The sequence below is a fragment of the Aethalodelphis obliquidens genome, unplaced genomic scaffold, assembly GCF_003676395.1.
Source record: "Aethalodelphis obliquidens isolate GAN/ISIS:26980383/991018 unplaced genomic scaffold, ASM367639v1 scaffold21, whole genome shotgun sequence".
Classification (NCBI taxonomy): domain Eukaryota; kingdom Metazoa; phylum Chordata; class Mammalia; order Artiodactyla; family Delphinidae; genus Aethalodelphis; species Aethalodelphis obliquidens.
The window spans coordinates 23,926,043-23,947,342 of NW_020837965.1; the positions used below are offsets into that span (position 1 = coordinate 23,926,043).

General features: G+C 59.3%; 2 protein-coding genes across 4 annotated transcripts in view; one reads left to right on the forward strand and one right to left on the reverse strand.

Annotated features, from left to right (window-relative positions):
- The window catches only part of SLC25A47 (solute carrier family 25 member 47), an 18,318-nt gene extending 10,105 nt beyond the window's left edge, over nucleotides 1–8,213 (forward strand). The window contains exons 2-7 of one of the 2 annotated variants that reach the window (XM_027120575.1): nucleotides 2,808–2,936; nucleotides 5,041–5,084; nucleotides 5,394–5,465; nucleotides 6,178–6,360; nucleotides 7,012–7,348; nucleotides 7,647–8,213. In XM_027120575.1, coding sequence (XP_026976376.1) covers nucleotides 2,909–2,936; nucleotides 5,041–5,084; nucleotides 5,394–5,465; nucleotides 6,178–6,360; nucleotides 7,012–7,348; nucleotides 7,647–7,927 — 945 coding nt within the window. In that variant the 5' untranslated portion in view covers nucleotides 2,808–2,908 and the 3' untranslated portion in view covers nucleotides 7,928–8,213. Of the gene's footprint in view, nucleotides 1–2,807; nucleotides 2,937–5,040; nucleotides 5,085–5,393; nucleotides 6,361–7,011; nucleotides 7,349–7,646 lie in introns of both variants that reach the window. The other variant, XM_027120576.1, reaches the window with a different exon arrangement.
- A 3,754-nt stretch (nucleotides 8,214–11,967) lies between these two features.
- The window catches only part of WARS1 (tryptophanyl-tRNA synthetase 1), a 33,676-nt gene continuing 24,343 nt past the window's right edge, over nucleotides 11,968–21,300 (reverse strand). The window contains exons 7-11 of one of the 2 annotated variants that reach the window (XM_027120571.1): nucleotides 19,044–19,144; nucleotides 17,029–17,141; nucleotides 16,602–16,775; nucleotides 13,728–13,868; nucleotides 11,968–12,560 (exon numbers count right to left, since the gene is read on the reverse strand). In XM_027120571.1, coding sequence (XP_026976372.1) covers nucleotides 12,399–12,560; nucleotides 13,728–13,868; nucleotides 16,602–16,775; nucleotides 17,029–17,141; nucleotides 19,044–19,144 — 691 coding nt within the window. In that variant the 3' untranslated portion in view covers nucleotides 11,968–12,398. The remainder of the gene's footprint in view (nucleotides 12,561–13,727; nucleotides 13,869–16,601; nucleotides 16,776–17,028; nucleotides 17,142–19,043; nucleotides 19,145–21,300) is intronic. The other variant, XM_027120570.1, reaches the window with a different exon arrangement.

Genomic DNA, 21,300 nt, shown 5'->3' on the forward strand with positions numbered 1-21,300 from the left:
TGCCAACTCCTGTGTCAGGGGTGAGCACATGACCCTGCCCTGGGTTCATCCATCTGTCCATCCGCTATCCATCCATCCAACCATCCCTCATCTATCTACCCATCCCCCACCTTTCCATCTCTCTGTCTGTGCTTCCATCTACCAGTCCTTCTCTTCTTCCATCTATCCATCCATCCATCTCTCCATCTATCCGCCCTTCCATTCACTGACGCATTTTTCTCACGCATTTACTCACCCAGTCTCGCCAGGGTGCTCACCCTGGGCTGGGCGCTGTGGGCTCAGGGACAAATCCAGTACGACCCTGCCTGCAGAAGCTCACAGCTGGGGAAACGCTTAGACCTGCACAAAGCAGCCTGAACAGTGAGGTGGCATGTTTTCTGTTTCTGCTGTGGAGAAGGCTAAAGTTTGGGCATGTTTGTTCAGGAGACAAAGGGCAGGTGAAACCTGGCTGCGGTGACCAAGAAAACACGCCTGTCTCAAATGCCACCTCTTGGGGTGCCCTTTCTAGCACTGTCCCCGCCCCCACCAACACCCCCTGTCCCCTCCCTACTCTGACTCTCACTGGCACTTATCGCCCTCTGGCAGACTCTTTATTTTGGTTATTTATTGTGTTGGTTTTCTGTCTCCTCCCCTGGAACGTAAGAGCCAGGAGAGGACCTTTGCCTGTGTTTACCGCAGTGGCCCAGTGCCTAGAATGTGGCATGTAGCAGGCATGCAGCGTGTGTTGCCCAGGTGGGGGGCATGGGTGGGGTGGGCTGTTGTCCAGGGGTGGAGACCATGCAGCTGGGGGCTGTGCACATGGGTAGCGGGAGTGGATCCCAACGTGAACTTCAGAGGGTTGACCTCAGGACTGGGTGCCTCACAGGATGTGGGGTGCAGGGGGAAGGGTGGCCAGGGCAATTCCTGGGCTCTGGCTCAGGTGCCTGGGGCTGGGTGGCACTTAACTACATTAGACACTGCAGGAAACATGAGACTAGACAGTTCCCTGTTCTTTCAGTTAGACAACACGCCTCAAGCTCCCTCATCATCCAAGGTTCCGGCCCCTCAAGTGTAACATCTGCAGTTGAACCCATGTCCCAAATGGATTTGCCCTGCTCAGAACTGTCCTGTCGTCACCTCCCTCCTTCTAGAACCTATGCTCCTACTAATGCAGCCTTAGCGTCTGGCTGGCCACTCCCACAGGGACACACGCGGGGTTTGCCCTGAGTGCTTACAGACGAGAGGCAGGCACTGTCCTCATTTCATGGGTGCAGAAATGGAGGTTCAGAGAGGTCAAGGGCTTGCGCAAGGTCTCAGAGCTGGGATGTGAAGGCAGACAGCCTGGCTCCTAACCAGATGCTAGCCTGAACCTCTCTAAAGGCCAGGATGGATATCAGGACTGGCCTTGGAAAGGCTGCCTTTTGCCCTTTGTCCTCTGTCGTGGCAGCGGCCACTGCCAACCTGTGTCCCCCGCCTTGCTCCACAAACAGCTGGGCAGGTGGAGGCAGGGCTCCCCCTCTGTCAGCACCAGTCAGTTCAAGGCCAGCCTGCAGATCCTTCTGTCAGAGGACAGGAAATGGGCGGACACATGGCCCCTGCCCCAGGGCCGCCTGGACAGGGCTGCCCAGACACTGCCCTGTCAACACCTCTCCCCACCGGGGGTGACCCTGGGCAAGTGCACAGCCTCCCTGAGCCTCAGTGACCTCGAAGGGCTGTGTGGGGTCACGTGGGGGCGTGTGGGTCGATGGCCATGAGCGCAGGGCTCACGGGCGTCAGGGCCTGGCCCTCGGCAGCAGAGAGGGGCTGGTTGTGCAAGTATCCAGCGATCAACTCTGGCCCTGCTGCTTGCATGGCCCTGGACGAGCCCCTTTTCCGGGCCTCAGCGGCTCCATCTGTAAAATGAGACCATCAGCCCTGCCTCCCTCCCGGGGCTGTGACGGGGACCCCTGAGCTGGTGAGGGAGGGCTTGGTTAACTGAAGCGGGCTGCAGCTGCCGGGGGGTGCGTCACCATTCTTTACAGTGGTTTCCAGCAGACAGAAGTGGCCTCTTATTGGAGCGGCTTCCCCTCCAGGAGTGCCCTGGTTTGGTTAGAGGCCAAATCAGCAGCCCCTGCCCCCGTCCTTCTGTTCAGTGAGCCCTGTTCAGAGCTGGGTCCGTGTTGGGCGCTGGGGACTCAGAACAGAGGCAGACCTGGCTGGGGCCCTGGGCGCAGGGAGAGAGGTATGGAAGCGGCAGGGGAAGTGTGGGCCCAGGGTGGTGTGAAGGGCGTGGAGTAGAGGGTGGGCTGCCCGTGACCTCTGTTGGGGCTGCTCACAGAAGGGCTCTGGCCAGCCTCCTGGATGCTTAGTCGTCGGTGGCCTGTCGCCCCCAACTCCCTCCCTGCTAACTGGAGCTCCTTGGGGACAGGGCCGGGGTCTTATTTGCCTCAGTGCAGCCTCAACTCAGATAGTGTTTGTTGAATGAATCAGCGACAGAGCTTTGAGGGTTCCCTGGGCAGGAACAATTCCAGGGGAGTCGAGGAGGCCCCAGGACATGGATAAAGTCTGAGCTTGGGCTGGGAGGGATGGGGGCATCACAGCCTCCCAGGAGCTGCCTGGACGTGGCCTGGGGCCAGGCCTGCAGGCGGTGCAGACGGTGATCCTGCTTCCCGAGCTTAAGCCTCCTGTGGTCTCTCACACACTTCCCGACACCTGGGTTCTGAGCACACTGGAACAAGGGTCCTTTGGGGTAGTGGGGAGGGAGTCCAGGTAGGCACTGACCTGCCTGCTGCCCAGCACGGCCTCTGCCTTCGGGGCCACTGGTCAGCAGGCTCCGCCCCCCACCGCAGGTATAAGGTCTGAGAGGAGCCAGCGGGGAGCTGTTGAGGCCACCCTGGTGGTGGCAACGTACCTCTCTCAGGCAGGGCCTTCCCCACCAGCCACGCTGTCCATGGAGTTTGCTGCTGGAGCCATCGGAGGTAACAGTGGGGACAGAGGGGTCTCGGGGGGGAACGCTGCTCCTGGGGCCAGCAGGAGGGGCTGGAGGGGATGCTCTGCCCAGGCAGCAGTGGGGTTTGAAGCCCCCCGGAAGTGGCTGGCACCTGGTGTGGGCCACAGGTGCTGGGAGGACAGAGCAGTCTTCCCGGAGGCTCGGGGCAGGCGACACAGGGCCCAGGAGGAGCTTTTGGGGGGCCAGTGGCGGGGAGTCTGCACTGGCCTGGGGGGGCTCAGCCTGGGAGGCTGAGGGGCTGCTGGGTGGGAGCAGAGGGTGGTCTCTGCGTGGCCAGGGGGAGCCTGGGAGCTGTAAGCATGGAGTGGGATGGCGGAGTCATGGGAGGGGAGGGGAGGCTCCAGGAGAGGGTGGACAGTCAGGACAGATGGGGCCTGGGTCCTGCCACACTGACTGCAAGGGTGGGCGCGGAAAGGGAGGGTCCCAGCCGAGCCCAGCACCCCCGTCCACTGGCTGTGTGCACACACAGGGCCAATCCCGGCCTTGCTGACCCCCGGACCGTTTTCACTTTTGGGGAAAGGGCTATTGTGAACGCCCGATCCAGAGACAGCCGGCCCACGGGGAACGGGCTCCTACCGGCATCGATCACACACACACAGGCTATTTTGGGCGAGGCGCCCTTGGCCTTGCTCCTCTTGTGAAACAGCAGCGGCTGCCCGTCAATACTTCTGGGAACGGTGTGGGGTGTTTTCAGAAGGGGAGGGCGGTGCCGAGCCAGGAAAGACCAGGGCCCTGGCCTCATCAGTGTGTTTCCTGAGGTCCCGCTGTGGGCCGGGCCTGAGGCCAGCTGCTTCCCTGGACATTAGCCCCCTAAGGAGGAGGCTCAGAGAAGGGGCTTGACTTGCCCAAGATCACACGGCAGGAAGGGCTCCCGAGTCCTGCATCTTTTCTCCAGAGCCCAGGGAAGCCCTAGGTGGCAAGGGCTCCTGCTCTGTGCCTGGCTCCGGGTCATGGGGATCAGACCTGGGCCTTTTCCTTGAGGAACTCTAGTTCTGGAGTCAGAGACGGCAGGCGGTGGGACAGCAGCAAAGCCATATGACAGGGGCTGTGACTAACGTGTTTTCTGGCACAGAGGCAGCCCGGAGTATAGGGGTCAGGGAGGGCTCCTGAGAGGAGGTGATGCTACGGCAGGGCTTTGGTGGATGAGTAGGAGTTTGGTGAGGTATATGTAAGGGTCAAGGAGGGGTAATTCTACCCAAGTCAGTCAGTCAGTCTTTTGCTTCACTCTTTGTTCCTTCACTCATTCATTCAGTTTATTCTTTCATTCATGCGTATTTCGCGAGTCCTGGGATACACAGTAAATAGGGCACAGCCCCCACATGCCTTACTGTCCTCAGATGGCCCTCACCGCCCCCCCCCCAACCAGGGATGAAATCCCAGGGACCTGCCCACTAGCTCTCTGTCTTTCTCATGGCAGTGCTGGGGGCTTGGACGTTGAGACCCTGGTGTCAAGACAGGAGAAAGAGATAGGCGGGTGGCACCTGGCCCTCTTTGCAGGAGGCAGAGGGCCCTGGTCCAGGAAGCCTTGAGTCCTACTCTGTCCCATGCAAACTTGTGCTTCCAGGCAGTTTGTCACAGAGGCCTGGGGTGACCCGGACTTTCCCAGCCCCCAGCCTCTGCTTGGGCTGTGTCCCCCCGCCATCACCCCCAGAGCTGTGAGGTGCAGCTGCCTCCTGGCTTGCAGACAAACCCTTCACAGACTGAGACTTGAGGGCGAGCTCGGCCTGGCTTGGAGACAGGGCCCAGCAAATTTTGGACCAAGTCTCCCAAAACACACCGCCAGAGGGGAGGCCAAGGAGTGTCCCTGGCTTTCAGAATGAGGCCCCAGTGGGCCAAGACTCGGGAAGGAGAAACCACTAGCAGCCTGGCAGACATCAGTTCACCTCTCTGAGCCTCAGTTTCCTCATCTGTAAAATGGGGGTCACGCTCCCTCACTGATGAGACACGGTGTGGAAGAGAGGAGCCAGGTGTGGCCTTTCTCAGCAGGAGCACCGTCAGGGTTCACCCACCCCCTCTCCCTGGGACGGCTCAGGCTCCCACTCCTCTCACCGGTTCCTCTGGTTTCCTTCCAGGCGTCTGCGGTGTTGCTGTGGGCTACCCCCTGGACACGGTGAAGGTGCGGTCATCACCAGGCCCCTGCTACCCACCCCAAGGCCCCTGCCTGGGCTTAAGCTCCCCATTCATGGCCAGAAGACCTTTCTAGCCTGCTATTCAGAGCCAGTCGCCCCATGCTCCTCGGGACTGTAGTGCCCCTTTCTCCCCCTGTGCCTCAAATTTCTCATCTTAAATGGGGCTCACTGTCCCTGCTCTGCCCACAGTCAGCAAGGCTGCGACAATCAGGTGTTGGCTCTTCCCCTCCCCCAGGGCCTGCCAACCTTGCCCCTGGCCTGGAGCCACCCCTTCCTGAAGCCCACTTCTCCCACAGGTCAGGATCCAGACAGAGCCCAAGTACACGGGCATCTGGCACTGCATCCGGGACACGTATCGCCGAGAGCGGGTAGGCCTGGGGAGAGGGTCACGGCAGCAAGATGTTGGGGCCTCGGACCCCAGGGCTGCCACTCACCAACCAGCCTGGCAATACTGAGCTCCTCTCTGAGCCTCAGTTCTCTCACCTTCCAAATGGGAAAAGTTGTACCAACCTCCTGGATTCCTCCGAGAACAAGAGCCAGGGTGTCTGGCACAAAGGAGGTGCTCAGAATGATGTCCTGCCTCCAGAAGAGGGTCTAGAGGGGACATCTGGGGACTTGGAAGGTCTGGGGAGGAACCTGTTTGCATTTCTGTCCCCTCCAGCCTGGGCACCCCTTGAAAGAATGCTGGGTGGAGTCATCAGGGGTCCCAGGGTCCAGCTCGGAGCCCCGTCCAGAGGAGGGTCTCAGGGACACTTACCAAAGTGAACTTGGGAATCAGTGCCGACCAGGGGTGAGCAAAAGAGAAACAGCAACGACCAAGCTGCGAGTTCAATGTCATCGTCATCAAACAGCTGCCCTAGGTCAGGCCTGGCCCCCCGCCCTTCAACCCCTCAGCACAACCTCACGAGTCGGGGGTTACAATCCCCATTTTACAGCCAAGGAAACTGAGGCCTGAGGCAGTCTACATGACTTGCCTGAGGGAGGACAGGGCAGGGGCTCAGGACCCCCTCGGGCAGCCACTCCTCCCAGCTGGGCCTCTGGCCTGACTCGAGCCCTCGGGCCCCCTCCACCTGCCGCCAGGTGTGGGGCTTCTACAGGGGCCTCTCGCTGCCCGTGTGCACCGTGTCCCTGGTGTCGTCCGTGTCTTTCGGCACCTATCGCCACTGCCTGGCACACGTCTGCCGGTTCCGCTATGGCAGCGCTGACGCCAAGCCTGCCAAGACGGACATCACGCTCTCTGGATTCGCCTCCGGCCTCGTCCGCGTGAGTGGGGCGGGGTGACGGGGTCCCGGGACCGCAGGGTGGGGAGAGGCTGGATGGATCCTGGGGGACTGCGGCTGAGGACACAGCTGACTCGGTAACTGAGGGCAGGCTAGGGAGCCTCTCTGAGCTTCTGTCTCTTCATCTGTAAGAGGCGTGGTGAGGTCACGCACGTGAAGCCCCCAGCACAGGGTCTGACAGGTATGAGCGAGCATGACATGTAGCCAATGTTATTAGTAAAATTATCCTTTATGTTATCTATTAACTTTATCAATGCTTACATTAAGTGTTACGTTATTCTTACACTAAATACTTACATTAATTAAATAATACATTAATATGTTATTAATAGATTAATGATGAGATTAAGCGCTTTCGTGAACTGGAGTCACATTTACCCGACACCTACTGTGTGTCAGGCCACTCTGCCAGCAGAGAACGTGTAGCTAAAGGAAGCACTGCCTCCGGCTGGGTGGGCGCAGCCGGCTTTGAACCCCACTCCACCATGGCCCGTGGGCCAGCCCGGAGCCTCCTGGGGCCCAGGCTCCCTGGCGGTCACCACGGGCCACAGGGGCGGAGGGAGGCCAGGGGCAGGGAGTGCGGGCAGCGGGCAGCGCTGCATCCTCATCCCTGTCGGCCCCGCCCCTGCTCCAGGTGTTCCTGACCTCGCCCACCGAGGTGGCTAAGGTCCGCCTGCAGACGCAGACGCACACACACACGCAGATGCAGACGCAGCAGCGGCGCCCCTCAGCCTCAGGGCCCTCGGCTGCGCCCCCCACGTGCCCTGCGCCCGCTGTGGGTCGGGCGCCAGGGCCCAAGTACCGCGGGCCGCTGCACTGCCTGGCCTCGGTGGCCCGGGAGGAGGGGCTGCGCGGCCTCTACAAGGGCAGCTTGGCCCTGCTTTTCCGGGACGGTCACTCCTTTGCCACCTACTTCCTCTCATACGCCGTCCTCTGTGAGCAGCTGACTCCCGCTGGCTGCAGCCGGCCAGGTGAGCGGGGGCCAGGGCCTGGGGCGGTGCTGGTGGTGAGGCTCAGCCTGGCGGGGGTTGACGTGGGGGGAGGAGACGGGCTGAGGTCACACTGGCACCCAGGGCCTCCCAGGTGGGAAGCTCATTGCCCTCAACAGGAGTCAGGACAGGCCTGCTCTGGGTGGCCCTGGACAGGTCATGTCGGTGGCGAGAGCCCAGGGCTCCCTCATGGCCAGGCCCCGCCCTGGGTGCCCACCAGCTCTCCTCGGGGGCCCCAGTGCGGCTTCCAACCAACGTGCCTGTGGGGCCCTCCCCGCAGACGTCTTGGGCGTGCTGGTGGCCGGTGGCTGTGCAGGGGTGCTGGCCTGGGCCGTGGCCACCCCCATGGACGTGATCAAGTCGCGCCTGCAGGCGGATGGGCAGGGCCAGCGCCGCTACCGGGGCCTCCTGCACTGCGTGGTGACCAGCGTTCGGGAGGAGGGGCCGAGGGTGCTCTTCAAGGGGCTGTCGCTCAACTGCTGCCGCGCCTTCCCCGTCAACATGGTGGTCTTTGTCACCTACGAGGCCGTGCTGAGGCTCATGCAGGGCCTGCTCTCATAGCTGGCGCCCATCCCCCGGGGCCAACCCGCCAGCAGCTTCCAGAGGCCGCAGGGGCTGGAGGGGGCGGAGGGGAGTGTCGGGGTCTGGGCCCCAGGGGGCCATCCCCTCGGCTGACCACGAGGAGGTCAAGGGGCCCAGGGCTGGCCTGAGGGTCACAGGAGCCAGGGAAAAGCGGGCCTCTGGGATGAGGATGCGGCCGCCTGCAGCCGTCTTTGCGTGTGGTCAGTGGCTCGTACCGGCTCCCCTCCCACCTCGTCCCGCCACCCCCTCGGCTCCCCATCCTTCTCTCCCCGCTCAGCTCTCCCTGCTGGGCAGCGTGCTCTTCATTCCTGGTCCGCAGACGCAGCCAACTGGTCTCCCCACCAGCCGGAACCCGGGTGCAGCCGCCTGGCACCCGGCACGCTCGGTCCCCACACCAGCATGCTCAGGGAGGTGTCGCCCGAGCCCCGTCACCCCCCCTCACTCCGCCTGTGGACCCGAGACTCAGCGGCGAGCTGTTGCCAATAAAACGTTTCTCGGGCAGTTCGGTGGTGTTGCTCCGTGGTCTGTGGGGCTGGTGACTGGGTCCCCATCTCCAGCTTGTCCTCAGAGGCCAAGCCCTCCGAACCTGTGTGACCAGGGCTCCCACTGCACTGACGGCATGCTGAGGCCCCGCCAGCTCTCCGGCTGGCCCCGCTCCCTCGGCCTTTGGCGCCAGGGGCCACGCCTGTGCGCTGAACCTGCCCCAGGGGGCCGTTCAGCGTTCAGCATGATGCCTGCTCTCCTCACCACCTCCATCCCCAACCCACCCCCTTTCTGAGTGAAACTGATCTCCAGCCAGTTCCAGACACCAGGATGTGAGCTGCCTTTCCATGGGGCCTGGAGGAGGGAGGCTCCGTGTGTCCTCAACACTGCTGGGTCCGTACACAGGTTATCACAATGGCTCAGAGAGGACCGGCCTACCCAAGGCCACCCAGCAGGGAGAATGGGGGTCTCACACCTGCACTTCTGAGGCCCCAGCCCTCTCTCTGGCATCACGTGGCTTCCGGTGACGGTCCAACACGAACCCTCCGGGTGCCCACCACAGCAGCCCTCTGGTAAAGCCAGACAGCACCTGCCTCGACGCTCACTCAGACACTAGCCTTGACCGTGACTTTGGACTGAAGTCCAGTATTCACTGGTCCACCTCCAGTGTTCTGGCTGAACACAACTCGTTCCTGTTCCCAGAACACGTGGGTGGACCCTCTCCTCCGGCCTCTGCTGTCGTACGGACCCAAGCATTTGCTTACACCCTGTGCTCCCTGCCAGGGACGCCCTTCCCTCCGCTCTGCCTGGCTAACTCCACGCATCACTAATCCCAGACATCACTTCCTCCAGGAAGCTCAGCTGCTTTGAGGCGTCTCCTGCTCTGCTCCATAGGGCCTGGTTTGTGGTCTGGTCACTTACCCACCTCCTGCCCCACCCCCCCGCCCCCGCCGCCCGAGCCGATGAGCCGCGCACGGGCTGCACATGCCTGATGTCAGGGCCCGGCGCGCAGCAGGTGCTCAGGGAGTGTGGAATGCATGAATGCATGAGTGAGTGAACGAAGGCCCGCAGTGGATTCCTGGAAGTTCATCAGGCTTGCGGTTAAAGATGCTGGGATGCTTTGGCCAGGTGCTGGGAAAAGGGGGTCTCCTAACAAAAGGTTTCAATATTCGTCAAGCCCTGTGTCCACTTTTGGCAAGAAGACGACTAGTGTGTCCTCCTGCTTTGGCCCTGGAAGGAGAGTTACTCCTTCCTCATGCGGAGGGTGGGGACCGTCGGTCACGGAGCACCAGCTCTGCTGTGCTGGGGAAGTGGCTCTGCAGGAAGGCCCGGGCCTTGCTCCGGCTGCATCCTCTGGGAAGCAGGGCCCTTCGGAGGGCGGATGTGAAGGGACAGGGAAGAGAAGGGCTGGGCCCAGTGTCAGCGGGCCAGAGCTGGGCTCTCCTACTGAACGGGGCCACCCTAACCACGTCCGGGCTGCACCTGAAGTTTCAAATGGGAGATAAAGGGTGGTCACCCAAGGGCTCCCAGAGCCTGTGCTGACTGGGGGTCATGGGGCCTCCGAGCCGCATCTGCCGCAGTCTGCGCAGGGCCTGGCCCAGCTCTCCACTGCCGTCAGCGGGCTCCTCAGTGCCCCTCAGATGCAGCTCCACTGGGCTCCCCCAGACTGGGGACAGAGGCGGAGCAAGGTCTGAGGGGTGGACATTAACAGTCACGGGGGCTGGGGACCGACCTCCCACTTCAGCCCCCAGACACCGCCGGGCCGCACACCTGCCCATCCTCATCCAAGGCGTCTCTCGGGGAACTTTAAGAATCTACTGGCTTGCAGCAAAATGTGGCGGGTGGGAGGGTCTGTGGCCCTTACCAGCAGTGACCTTGGGCAAGTCACCTGACCTCTGGCCCAGGGCCCGGCTGACCCAAACATGAGGTGTCAGTGCTCTTGTTTTACGGGGAACGGGGGGTCCCGCCCAAAGTCACTGGCCTGTGTGGGGCCTCAGCCCTGCCCTTCTGTGGCCCCAGGATGACGCCCACTCCTTCTGGAGGCTCTGGCTGGGTGAAGGGGCGGCTCTGCCACCCAGGGGACTTTGTTGTGGTCCCTCCTGTGACGTGGACACAATGGAGCAGAGAGAGGTTGTCTCAGCTGCTCAGGCCACACAGCCTTGCCATCTTCTGGGCTCACCTCCACGGGCCACATCCGGTCCAGCGGGAGCTGAGGCCGGGAGAGGAGACGGGATGAGCTCGTGCCGCACACGGCACCCGGCCACCCAGGTGGAAACCTCAGGGCCCTCACGTGTAAAACAGCCTGTGCGAGGAGACAGCACACGAGACAGGATGGGCATGTTTGGTCGCAACTCACTGTGTGGCCTCGGACAAGTCACATTCCTCTCCTGAGCCTCAGTTTGCCCACGTGCAGTACAGGGTGGGCGGGCAGAGCGAGCCCAGGGCTCCATTCCGGCTGGGCCCCTGGCCTGGGCCCTGTCACTACATGGCGCTGCTCTGATGCCCCCGTGCTCTCCGCGAAACAAGGACATCTGCTTGCCTTCTCCAGCAGCTGCTGGGAGCCTCCAGGAGGGTGGAAACCAGCACGGGGAGACCGCTGAGCGCCAGGAAGGCTCCGCTTCCAGCCTATTCCCGAAGGCTGCACCTCCACACCGTGGGGCTCCTGGGACCACGCTTCCATCCCACACACATCCTGGTATGACCCGTGCAGGAGCTAGGGCATCCACGGAGGGTCAGGCGCAGCACGGCCCTGGGCTGGAGCGAGGCCTCTGCTCACCCCTCAAACCCCAGACGGAGCACAGTGACACAGGCGGGACCAAAGGAAGTTTATCTGTCACGAGCGAGACCAGAGCGGGGCACCCAGGAGTGGACCCTGCACCTCCAGCCAGGGCAGGCTCTTGGACCCAGGCTTCCCCGAGACAGGCCATTGCTTTTCCGAAAGTACACAGGGCGCTTGGTTAAACAGGCCTCCCACAGACACACAGCTGAGGGCCTCGAGGGCTGCTGCACGCTGCCTAGTTGTGCCCACCCGTCTGGGGCACAGGCAGGGCACTGCTCTGTGCAGACAGACTTCCACGCCAGTCAAGTGTCAAAACAAAAGCACCTGCAAAGGCAGCAGACTCCCCTCAGCGTCTGGCACCATCAGAGTAAAGCAGCCATCAGTTCTCAGGATGGAGTGTCTAGGATTACTTGGTGCAAACAAAATATTAGTATGTTCAGGGAAAACAGCTTGATTTCTGGAGTACAGTACATGCACGGTCTGGAGTCTGGCACGCAAACTGGGAAGTTTCACCCACAGAAGACTCAATTTAGTAAAAACTGGCCCACTCTGGCCAATATTCAGAAACGTTCAAGGCCACTTCCAAGCCGAGAGGTCTCTTGGTTAAATGCTTAGCAAAGTTCTTGGCCAGCACTTCTTTTTTGATTTTGGGGGCATTGCTGAAATGCCTCTTGTGCCCATTAAGCTTCCCCACAACAATTTTTCGAAGCACTTCTTTTTGGTTTTATGATAATAACATCTTTTTTTTTTTTTTTTTTTTTAAGGGATAATAACATCTTGATTCCAGGTATGCATACACAGACTACATATTCTTTGATAGAGCACGTTTAAGAGTATGTTTGGATGTGGGATGCTTTCAAACAGGAGCTGTCCTGTGGACCAGAACAGGCTGGCCAGTGGACATCCAGCCCAAGGCTGCACATCCTTGGGGCTGCTTTGTGGGAGAGACTCCAGCTGGACTTGTCTGTGTGACCACTCAGTGTTACCCGGCACCCAATCACCCCACAGGGTTATGCTCACAGGAGACAGGGAATGACATTCAGCAGAAGAAACAGCATTGATACACACAGAGGGCTTATAGACACCAGGCCAATAATTACCGTGTGACACAGCCTAAGGGAAGTGGTGATTCGACTGGGCTGGGATTCTTGGTAAATTACATCTCAGTAAATGTATAGAAAGTGAGCGTTACTCAAAGTCGTAGGACAGCTTCCGGGGAGTCATGAACTCTTTCACTATCTCGTCTGTGACCTCCTTGCGCCGGGCCTGGTGCTCGGCGATCAAGGGCTGCAGAACTTCTATGAGCTCCTTCTTGAGCTCGCCGGTGAGCATGGCCCCGCTGGTATAATCCTGCCCGGGAGGAGACAGGCCATGTGAGAAACGGCTGCGCACGCCCTGGGTACCTCCCTTGCCCGGGCACCACCCATGCAGAGCCTGGCACACAGGCGGCATAGAAAAACGAGAACCTTAAGCCGTGCCTTTCTTAAAATGACTCTGGGCCCTGGTGAGCAGCTGCGACTCAGGCTGGCACAGCGAGGGGAACAACGGGGTCCGCCCCCCACCTCGCCCACCCTCCTGCGGGGTCGGGGGACTCCAAGCCCTGAGCCCGTGGCTGCCCCCTTCAGCCTTACTGGCTTCTCTAAAATCTCTGCCGAATCTTTTTTCATTTTCTGATCATGATGGTAACATGTACTTACTGAACAAACTGAATAAGGTACCGAAACCACAAAGCAGCAGCAAAGTAAAGAAAAAAACCCCTGCGAAGCCAGTGCCCAGAGGCTAAGGGCCACTGCTGCTATCCTGGCATGTCTCCTTTTAGACTTTTTCTGGTGCGTTGTATTTAAACATAGTGGATCTCACTGCACGTCCAATTTGGGGTCCTTTTATCACTGTCACTGGCGTACTCTCCTGTGTGATCATAAACCTCACACCTGCATAATAATCCCTCCTGACAATTCTCAGTTAAGGTTTCCTCTGTTGTACAGAGTCTCTTCTGAACTTTTTGCTACTATCATTTTTACCGTCTTTGCATAGAGAGCTCTTTCTTATTCAGGATTAGTTTCTTGGAAAAGATGCCAAGAATTGGAAAACCTGAAGCAGGAGCTATGGACATTCTTCGGGCTCTTTGGCTCGCTGAGAGGCACGCAGGGAACGCTCGACTCACCCGGGTGGGCCCCAAAGCGTCTGGATTACAATCAGTGCAAATACGGCACAAACCCGCTAAATTAGTAGTGGAATTGTTTCAACACTGAAGGCGTCTTGATTTCACTTCTATTTCTCGATGACTCGTGGGATTAAACCTCTCTGTGTGGCTACTCACTAGCGGTTTGTATTTTCTCTTTTGGGAACTATCTGTTCATGAGGTTTCTGGGCACGTGGTCAGAACACGACCGACCTACTCAACTCTAATCTGGTCTCAGCTGAGCGCCTGCCCCTCAGGCACCAGGGACACCGGCTGCCCCCAGCGTGGCTGCCAGGCCTTCCAGGTCCCGTGTGGGCACTGGGCCCCTGCCTCACCTTCCTGATCTGCTCCAGCCTGTCGTCATCCTCCAGGAAGAAGGTCAGGTACATGAAGGACACGTCCACGTCGCAGTTGCCCCCAAACTGCCGGTGCTCCTCCGTGGTGTCTCTGCCTCCGGAGAACGCGTGCTTGTTGACCTGCGCCAGCGAGAGGACACACATGCTCGTCGGGCCACCGCCCTGCGCATGTAAGCCGGCCCGAGCAGTGGGGGGAGGCCTCGGGCTGCTCCTTCCCACCGAGCCCGGGACGGGCCACTGCGGGGCTCGCTGCGGAGAAGGGGGGACCGGAGGGGGGATGAGCTCTGACCCCCCCACTCCCCAGAGACACAGAATAGAATCGGGAAAGCCAAAGCACCACCTGTGCTGAAATTTGGGGAAAATGTCCTAAAGTGTCCTCGGATTCAGTAAGAGGACAGACATGAGCCATCTTCAGAGCAAAAGGGACGAGCAGGGAAGGGCGGCTGCTGCCTGGGAGGGCGCGCTCTTGGCGGAGGACAGGAGAGCAGAGCACCCCCCCCCACCAGCCCCCCACCGTGGACGGAAGGACACGAGGCACAGGACCCGTGAGGAGCACCGAGGTGGACAGGGCCCGCAGGCGGTGCCCACCTAAAGACAGGCACTTCGAGAAGCTGAAGAAAGAAAGACTCAGAAACTAACAAAATGGTTTGTAGGATTGAAGATAATCTTAGAGAAATCAGGGTCAAGAGGTAAGAGAAGAAAAGCCAAAAAGGGGAGACAAAGTTCCTTCAGTGTTCTTTCAACGAGTATTTGAGAAACCTATCATGTACAAACGTCACCCTCATTTTCTTCCGGAAAAGGGTGTGTCAGCAGTCTCAGTGCAGACGTTTGGTAAGCCTCCCAGCAGGACTCCAGAGCAGATTCCTAACCGGATCATCCAGAATCGCAGACTAACGTCGGGGGGCAGAGGCTGGCGGCCACGAGTGAGGCCAGAGAAAGCTGGACTTTCTGGTGGGAGTGCCAGCGGCTCTGAGGGACAGCAGAAGCTCCGACCTGTCCCTGGGCGTGATGTCCCAGGGAGGCGGGAGGCACGTTTTGGCCTGCATGACAAAGGAGCGGTCCAACGATCCACATTTGAACTGAAATCTTAAATTTGGGTGGTACTCTACAGTTTGCAACCACTTTATATGTGATCTCATGGAAGCCTTGCCCCTAGTCTGCAGTTTTGTACAGCTGCTCCCACTTGACAGTGACACCTGGACAGCCATGGTCACCCACCAATGGCAGGTAAGTGGCGGGGCCCAGACAACCCAGGGCTCCTGCCTCCAGGCCACCCGAGGGCCCAAGCCGTGCGGGACCCGGGTTATGGCCCTGCCCCACTGCTTCCCAGCTGTGTGAAAGTAGGGAAGCTGCCGGACCCCTCTGAGCCCTACGTCCTTGCTTCTGAAATGGACGCAGCCCCCGGGGTGGCTGTCAGGACTCAGTGAGCTCGCACAGGTGAGCACGTGGCAGGAGATCACGCAGCCAAGCTGCCGTGTCCCCAGCACTCTACTGTTGTTATTCGTGGGAGGGGCCTGGAGCAGATGCCCCCTCTCCTGGCTGGCGTGGAGATTCTGCTTCTGGAGTTGAAGGTGGGCTTGGGGATTGGGAACAGGGGCCTGGCCTGACCCTGTCCTGCCCCACAGGGTGCTTGTGACCCTGGCAGCCTGGGTGGCTCCCGACCCTCCACTCACTGCTCACCCAGCCCTCGGGTCTTTGCTCGTCCTGAGTGAATGAAAAATGTCCCAGAGCCAAAATGACTTCTTTAAAACAACTTCCAAAAACAAAACAAAATGACTTCTCTGCTAGAGGGAACAGGAGCTTCCCGTCCCCTCTAATGCACCCCGTGCTCTTGAATTTTCGGCCAGAAGTGAAAGAGAAAGGAAAGCCCTGCCGAGGCTGGGAAAGCTGGTGGCTACCACTTCCTGGAAGACAGTTCTGATACTAAGGTTCCCCATTGTCAACCAGAATCTGGGACTTTCCAGAAGGCGTAGGGGCCCGGTGGTCACTCAGATGGGTGCACTACATGCCTCAAATCCAGTTTCTGTCACTCCTGTTGTGATCGTCCAACCCGCAAACGTGCACTTGGTTCCAAATGAAATGTCAACAGCTTTGTGGAACAGAGAGGGGACTGAACACATACTGGCAGTTCAGAACTGAGCAACAGAAGTGCAGCCCTGAAAAGTAAGGAAGTTCAAACTAATTCTGATTTCCAGTTTCTCTGGTGACCCGGAAAATATTTACTGAGCTCCTGCTGCATGCCGGGCCAGGCATAGCACTCCCAGGCGGGACCCGACTGTGGAAGGAGGCTTATCAGTCCTGAGTCTCAGTGAGAACGCTCTGGAGAAAACCAGCCCCTACCAGCTTGGTAACGGCAGCTCGTGGGCCGTGGGCCAGGAGGGCATCTCCTGGTTTCCGGTGGAAACCTGGTCAAGCTGGTCATCCTCTCCGGGCCTCATCCTTCTTGTCTTTAAAGGGAACACACCACTATCTCCCAGTGAGAATTAAAACCTAGAAACATAAAGAAAGCACCTGGCCCAGCTCCTGGAATACGGCTGACGCCCAGAAATACACTACCTTTTTTCTATTGTTTAACTGTAACTAAAGACAATTGCCGTGATTTTGCTTCCCGAACAGTGTTGGTGAGGAAATCAGAGAAGAAAAAAAAGAAAAAAATTCCAAAGCCTTGCCCACATGAAAAGACACAAATAAGAAAATCCCCCTGTCATCTGGGAGCGGGGACAGGCTGCCTGGACCCTGGAATTCAGGGGCCCCGTGGCAGCGGAGGCCAAAGGGCAGAGCAGCACCACGCGTGCGTGTCTCCCCGGGGTGTGGCCCTGCGCAGGGGCCGCCCGCGCCCCGGGTGCCGCTCACCTTGGTCTTGATCTGCTTGGCCGTGTCTGTGAGGAAGATGGAGGAGTTGGGGTCGCTGGCGCTCATCTTGGTCTGGGCCCCCTGCAGGGCGGGGAAGAAGGTCGAGTGCAGCAGGGCTGGCTTAGGGTAGCCGATCCTGGGGGCCACGTCTCTGGTCATCCTGAAGTATGGGTCCTGTGGGGAGGGAGGGGACGGTGGGAGACGTGGGCCAGCTGCTAGCCCGTGAGCAGCCCCTGAGCGGGCCTCACGCAACCCCAAGCTTCCGGTGAGCAGCCCCTGAGCGGGCCTCACGCAACCCCAAGCTTCCGGTGAGCGCGAAGAGTCAGCTCCGCCCCGCAACACCTTTTCGACCCTCCTTTCCCACCGAAGAGGGCAAAGAGCCTCCTGCAACACCCAGGATGACACAACCCTGGCCCTGCCTCCTGACCTGGTCAATGGCACACGGGATGAGGCACTGGACATCTGTCCGGTCTCGGAAGATCTGGGGGAACGAGTTGCTGAAGGAGGGAGCAGCCTGGATGGCAGGAAAACTGATCTTCCCTGGAAAGGAGGACAAAACATCTTTATACACGAGACCGCTTCCTGCTGGAACTGTAAAAGGGGTGAACAAAAATCGGCTTTCTCCCCACTGGAGAAGTAACAGTCATTAAAGAAAACCTGAAAACTACAGAAGAGTAGAAGGAAGGAAAAACCCCCTATAGTCCCGGTTTGTGTCTCTTTTCACCCATTTCCTCTCCCTTTCACTCTGCATTTCAGCTGTGATTCTCCTCCGGTCTGTTTTTACAGGCTCCACTTTGTACCCACACTCTATCCCATCCACGTGCCCTGGAGAGTCAGCGGTTCTCCACCCCCTGGGCGTCTGGGGTGTTCCTCGGCTTTAATTATGATACATTATGACCTCCTGGTGCATAAAACGTTCTCAATATTTTGGATGCTGCTGTTGTTAACACTGCTACTGCTATTTGCTTAGACCTGCAGAAGCGGAACTCTGGGGTCAAAGGGCATGGATCTTGGTGTGACCCTTGATAAGTGGAGCTGGGCCAGTCTACCCCTCTGTGCTGCTCAGGCATTTCCCAGGTAGCCCACTTGGCTCCAGCCCTGAAATGCTGTCTCTGTGATGCTCTTTCCCGGCAGCTGTTCTCTCCCCTCTGCAGAAAGACATGCCTCATTTCTGGGCTCCTTTCTGCCTCTGGGTGTCCGCGTGGCAGCTGCCACTGACACCAGCACCCCCTTTACAGCACTGAGCAGCCCCGGCTCTGGCTCAGGGCCTTCCCTGGGCTCGTCTACGCCCCACGACTCTATGGAGAAGGTGTCACTGTCGTCCCCATTTTATGCACGTGGACACCAGGCTCAGACTGCCTCTGTGGTTTCCTGGGACTAGTGTGCAGTCAGTGAGTGGCTGAGCCAGGGTTCGAGCCCAGGTCCCCTGGCAGCAAAGTGTGTGCAGCTCCTCATCGCGCCTGCTGTCTCCCTACTCACTTGGGCAGCCTTCAGGGAGACACCTCTCCACTCCATGCCGGGATTCCCAGGGTTAAAAAACCCTTTCAAAAGCACCGGGTTTATGCCCCAGTCGTCAGGAATGATCTGACCGAAACATCGAAGGGTTCTGCTTATGTGAAAAGCCTCCCAATAAGGCCTCTGCGCATTTCTCTCTGCACTCTTCCTTACAGGCCCCTCACGGTGGGCCCTGGAATGTGCTCCATCCCAGCAGGCACACCCGGCACAGAGCGCCTGCAGGCACATCCTGGGAGCTGCCTGGGGCCGTGCACCCAAAATAAAGGGGAGGGGGTCCGGAGGCCCAGCCGCTAGTCTCAGGATTGATTCTCTGCCCAAGGAGCTAAGGGTCTCAAAGGAGAGAAAGCCAACGCATCTGAAGGGGGCGTGGAGGGAGACACAGGGAGAGGGGCGTAAACGTGGGCAAAGGGGCCTATCTGCTGCGGACAAGCCTGGAAGGAGAGCGAGGGAGCGCAGGTAGGGTGGGCTTCCCAGGGCCTCCAGTCAGGACCCTCCTTTTGCAGGTGGGGAAGCTGAGGTCCAGGGAGACAAAGACGGCAGGTTCCGGCCATAGAGCAGGCCCTCCTGCAGCCCCTGGGCCCCCACCAAGGCCTCCCACGTGGACTGGCGTCCCAGGAGCAGGCGGAGGACAGAAGTCATCCGTACCCTTCTCTTCCTTCTAAACGTTAAAACGAACGGATAACTAAGGAGAGGGACAGAGGGTGTCACGAGGGATAGCTCCACATGGCCCAGAAAAGGGGCCAAAGGCATCACACCAGCTCTTGATGTTCCAGGGAAAACCCACCTATTTAAAGAGACAAACTGCAAATGCTACCACCTCAGAGAGAGCCCCGGGCATGCACCAAGCGCGTCAACCTGCCTCCTGCTGAGCTTGGCTCCTGTCTGAGGGCAGCGGGGCGGGGACCGCGGGCAGCAGCGGCTCCTTACCGATGCAGTCACTGTCAGTGAAGCCGAAAATGCCTTTCACCTGGTTGAAGGTGACGTGCTTCTGTATCTTCACCACGTTCTTGTAGAAGCCTGGGCTCATCCTGCAAAGACAGTCAGAATCAAACTCCAGACCCAGAGGGTGGCGTCCACTGAGGGCAAAGCAGCAGATGGTACAACATGGCAGGCCAGACACAGGCCGGAACACACTGGGGAAGAAGGCGCTGTGACGCCCCCTGTACGCAAAGATGCCTGCAGCAGGCGAGGCGAACACACCTCTACCTGTGGAAGGAAATCAACATGAAGCTGATAAGCAACTAAGGCAAGAACACACCGGATTCAGTGGTTGACTCAGCGGCTAACATGAGATATTGAGATTCTGCCAGGGTCACTGCTGAGCTTATGGGGCTGTAAGTTTGGGGGCCCCAGTGCAGCTTTTCTGTTGAGACGGACCGTGTGCTTTCTCGTGGGAGATTACCGTTGACCCTGGAACAACGCGGGTCCACTTACACGTGGTACTTTTCAATAGTTAACACTGCAGTGCTACATGGTCTTGGCTTGTTGAATCCACGGATGTGGGGAACTTAGGCTGTGGAGGGCCGACTGTGAGTTATACGTGGATTAACCTTCTCATTGTTCAAGGGTATTTGCAACCTGTTGCTGGATGTAGTGTCCGGATAGCAACTGACGGGCCCAGGAAGGAGGGTCTGTCTCAGTGCAGCTGGTCCTCCCTGCATCCGGCCACCACTGTCCCCTCCACCGTGGGGCAGCCAGGCTGTCTGGACAGGGCGAACTCTCCTGGGTAGTGAGGGGTGTGAATACAAGGCCTGGATCTGTGGCAGCCATTCTGCTATTAGAAGGAACTAGGCTGAAGGGGCAAAACCCAGAGGGGCTTCTTACACTGCATCTTTTGACTGACATATTCAGTAGCTTTTCCTCCAGGCCCTATTATGTGTCAGGCACCATAAAGATAAAAGGAAAAGGCGGGAAAGCTGCCGTTTACTATCGGGGGCAGGAGCTGTGCTGAGTGCGGGAGATACACTGCCACTGCCCCGCTCCCCTGTGAGGCGGCAGCTTTGCCTCCACTTTCACAGAGGCTCAGAGAGGTTATGGTCATAGACCTAGTGAATCTAGGACCTGGGATCCAAACCTAGGCTCGTCTGGCCCCAAGGCCTGTGCTTTTCTCACCACATCTCACAGCATTTGAAGAGTTTAAGGCTTCTGGCCCTGACGGAGGGCCACCGAATGCCTCTGGGCAGGCACGGGGCGCGCGTCAGAAGCGCAGGGATGCCGGCTGCCTGCGTCTAGGGCAGCCACAAGGCAGGGAGGCCGGTAAAGGCCAAGGCCACCGCAGCAGGGTCTGTTTGAGTTGAGCAGAGTCCCACTCAGACAGGGAGCAAGGGCGGGGGAGGGATGGTGGCTTCCACTTCAGCCCTGGGGGCACCGGCCAGGGTGGGAACAGCGCTGCGAGGACGCGCCAGGAGCAATGGCAGCAAAGCGCTCCCAGCACAGGTCACCCCCCCCCTACACCCCCCGACGTACACTGAACACACCAGAGAGCAGAGCGGGATAGCCACCTGCAGAGATGCCCGCTCGTTCATCCTGCCGGAACAGGAGCGACCTCCGTGCCAGGGGTCTCCTGGGGGAAAGCAGCAGGCCTCGTGCTGCCTACGCCTGGCGAGGACCAGCGCTGTCCGCCACCAGGGGGGGATGGGCAAGAACTCCGTGCATCCTGGGGTTGAGGCGACCGTCAATGCTAGTCCCCTGGGCAGGTCAGCCGGTAGGCCCATCCTCTTGTGTCTGGGGTCGTGCTGCATAAGATGGCCTCCAAGGCCCACAAGGAGGGAAAGTCTACAGCAGCCCTAGTATCAGAAGCAGTGCTTCTGAAGAAGACCGCCTTTACCGTTCTTGGAGGCCGGGTCGCTCTCTGGCTGCACCGAGAGCATGGCCACCCCCCGCCACCCCCCCAGGGATGTCTGTCCCCCGGGCTCGCCCCTGTGCCGATGCAGCGTGACGCACCCCGAGGCTTCGCCTTGGGGACCAGAACAGACCCAGCTGCGTCCTGTAAATGAGGGCTGGGTACCAGTTTGTCCCCCGAGAACACCTGCCCCTCACACTCACATAGCTGGAGAACATGGCCTGGCTGTCCTCACACAGGCAGGCAAATGAGCGACAGGGTTCTAAGTTGGAAGAGGTTTTCAAGAGTGACACTGGGCACTCACCAGGGCCAGGCTCTGCTGGAAGCGCCCCACATGCAGCA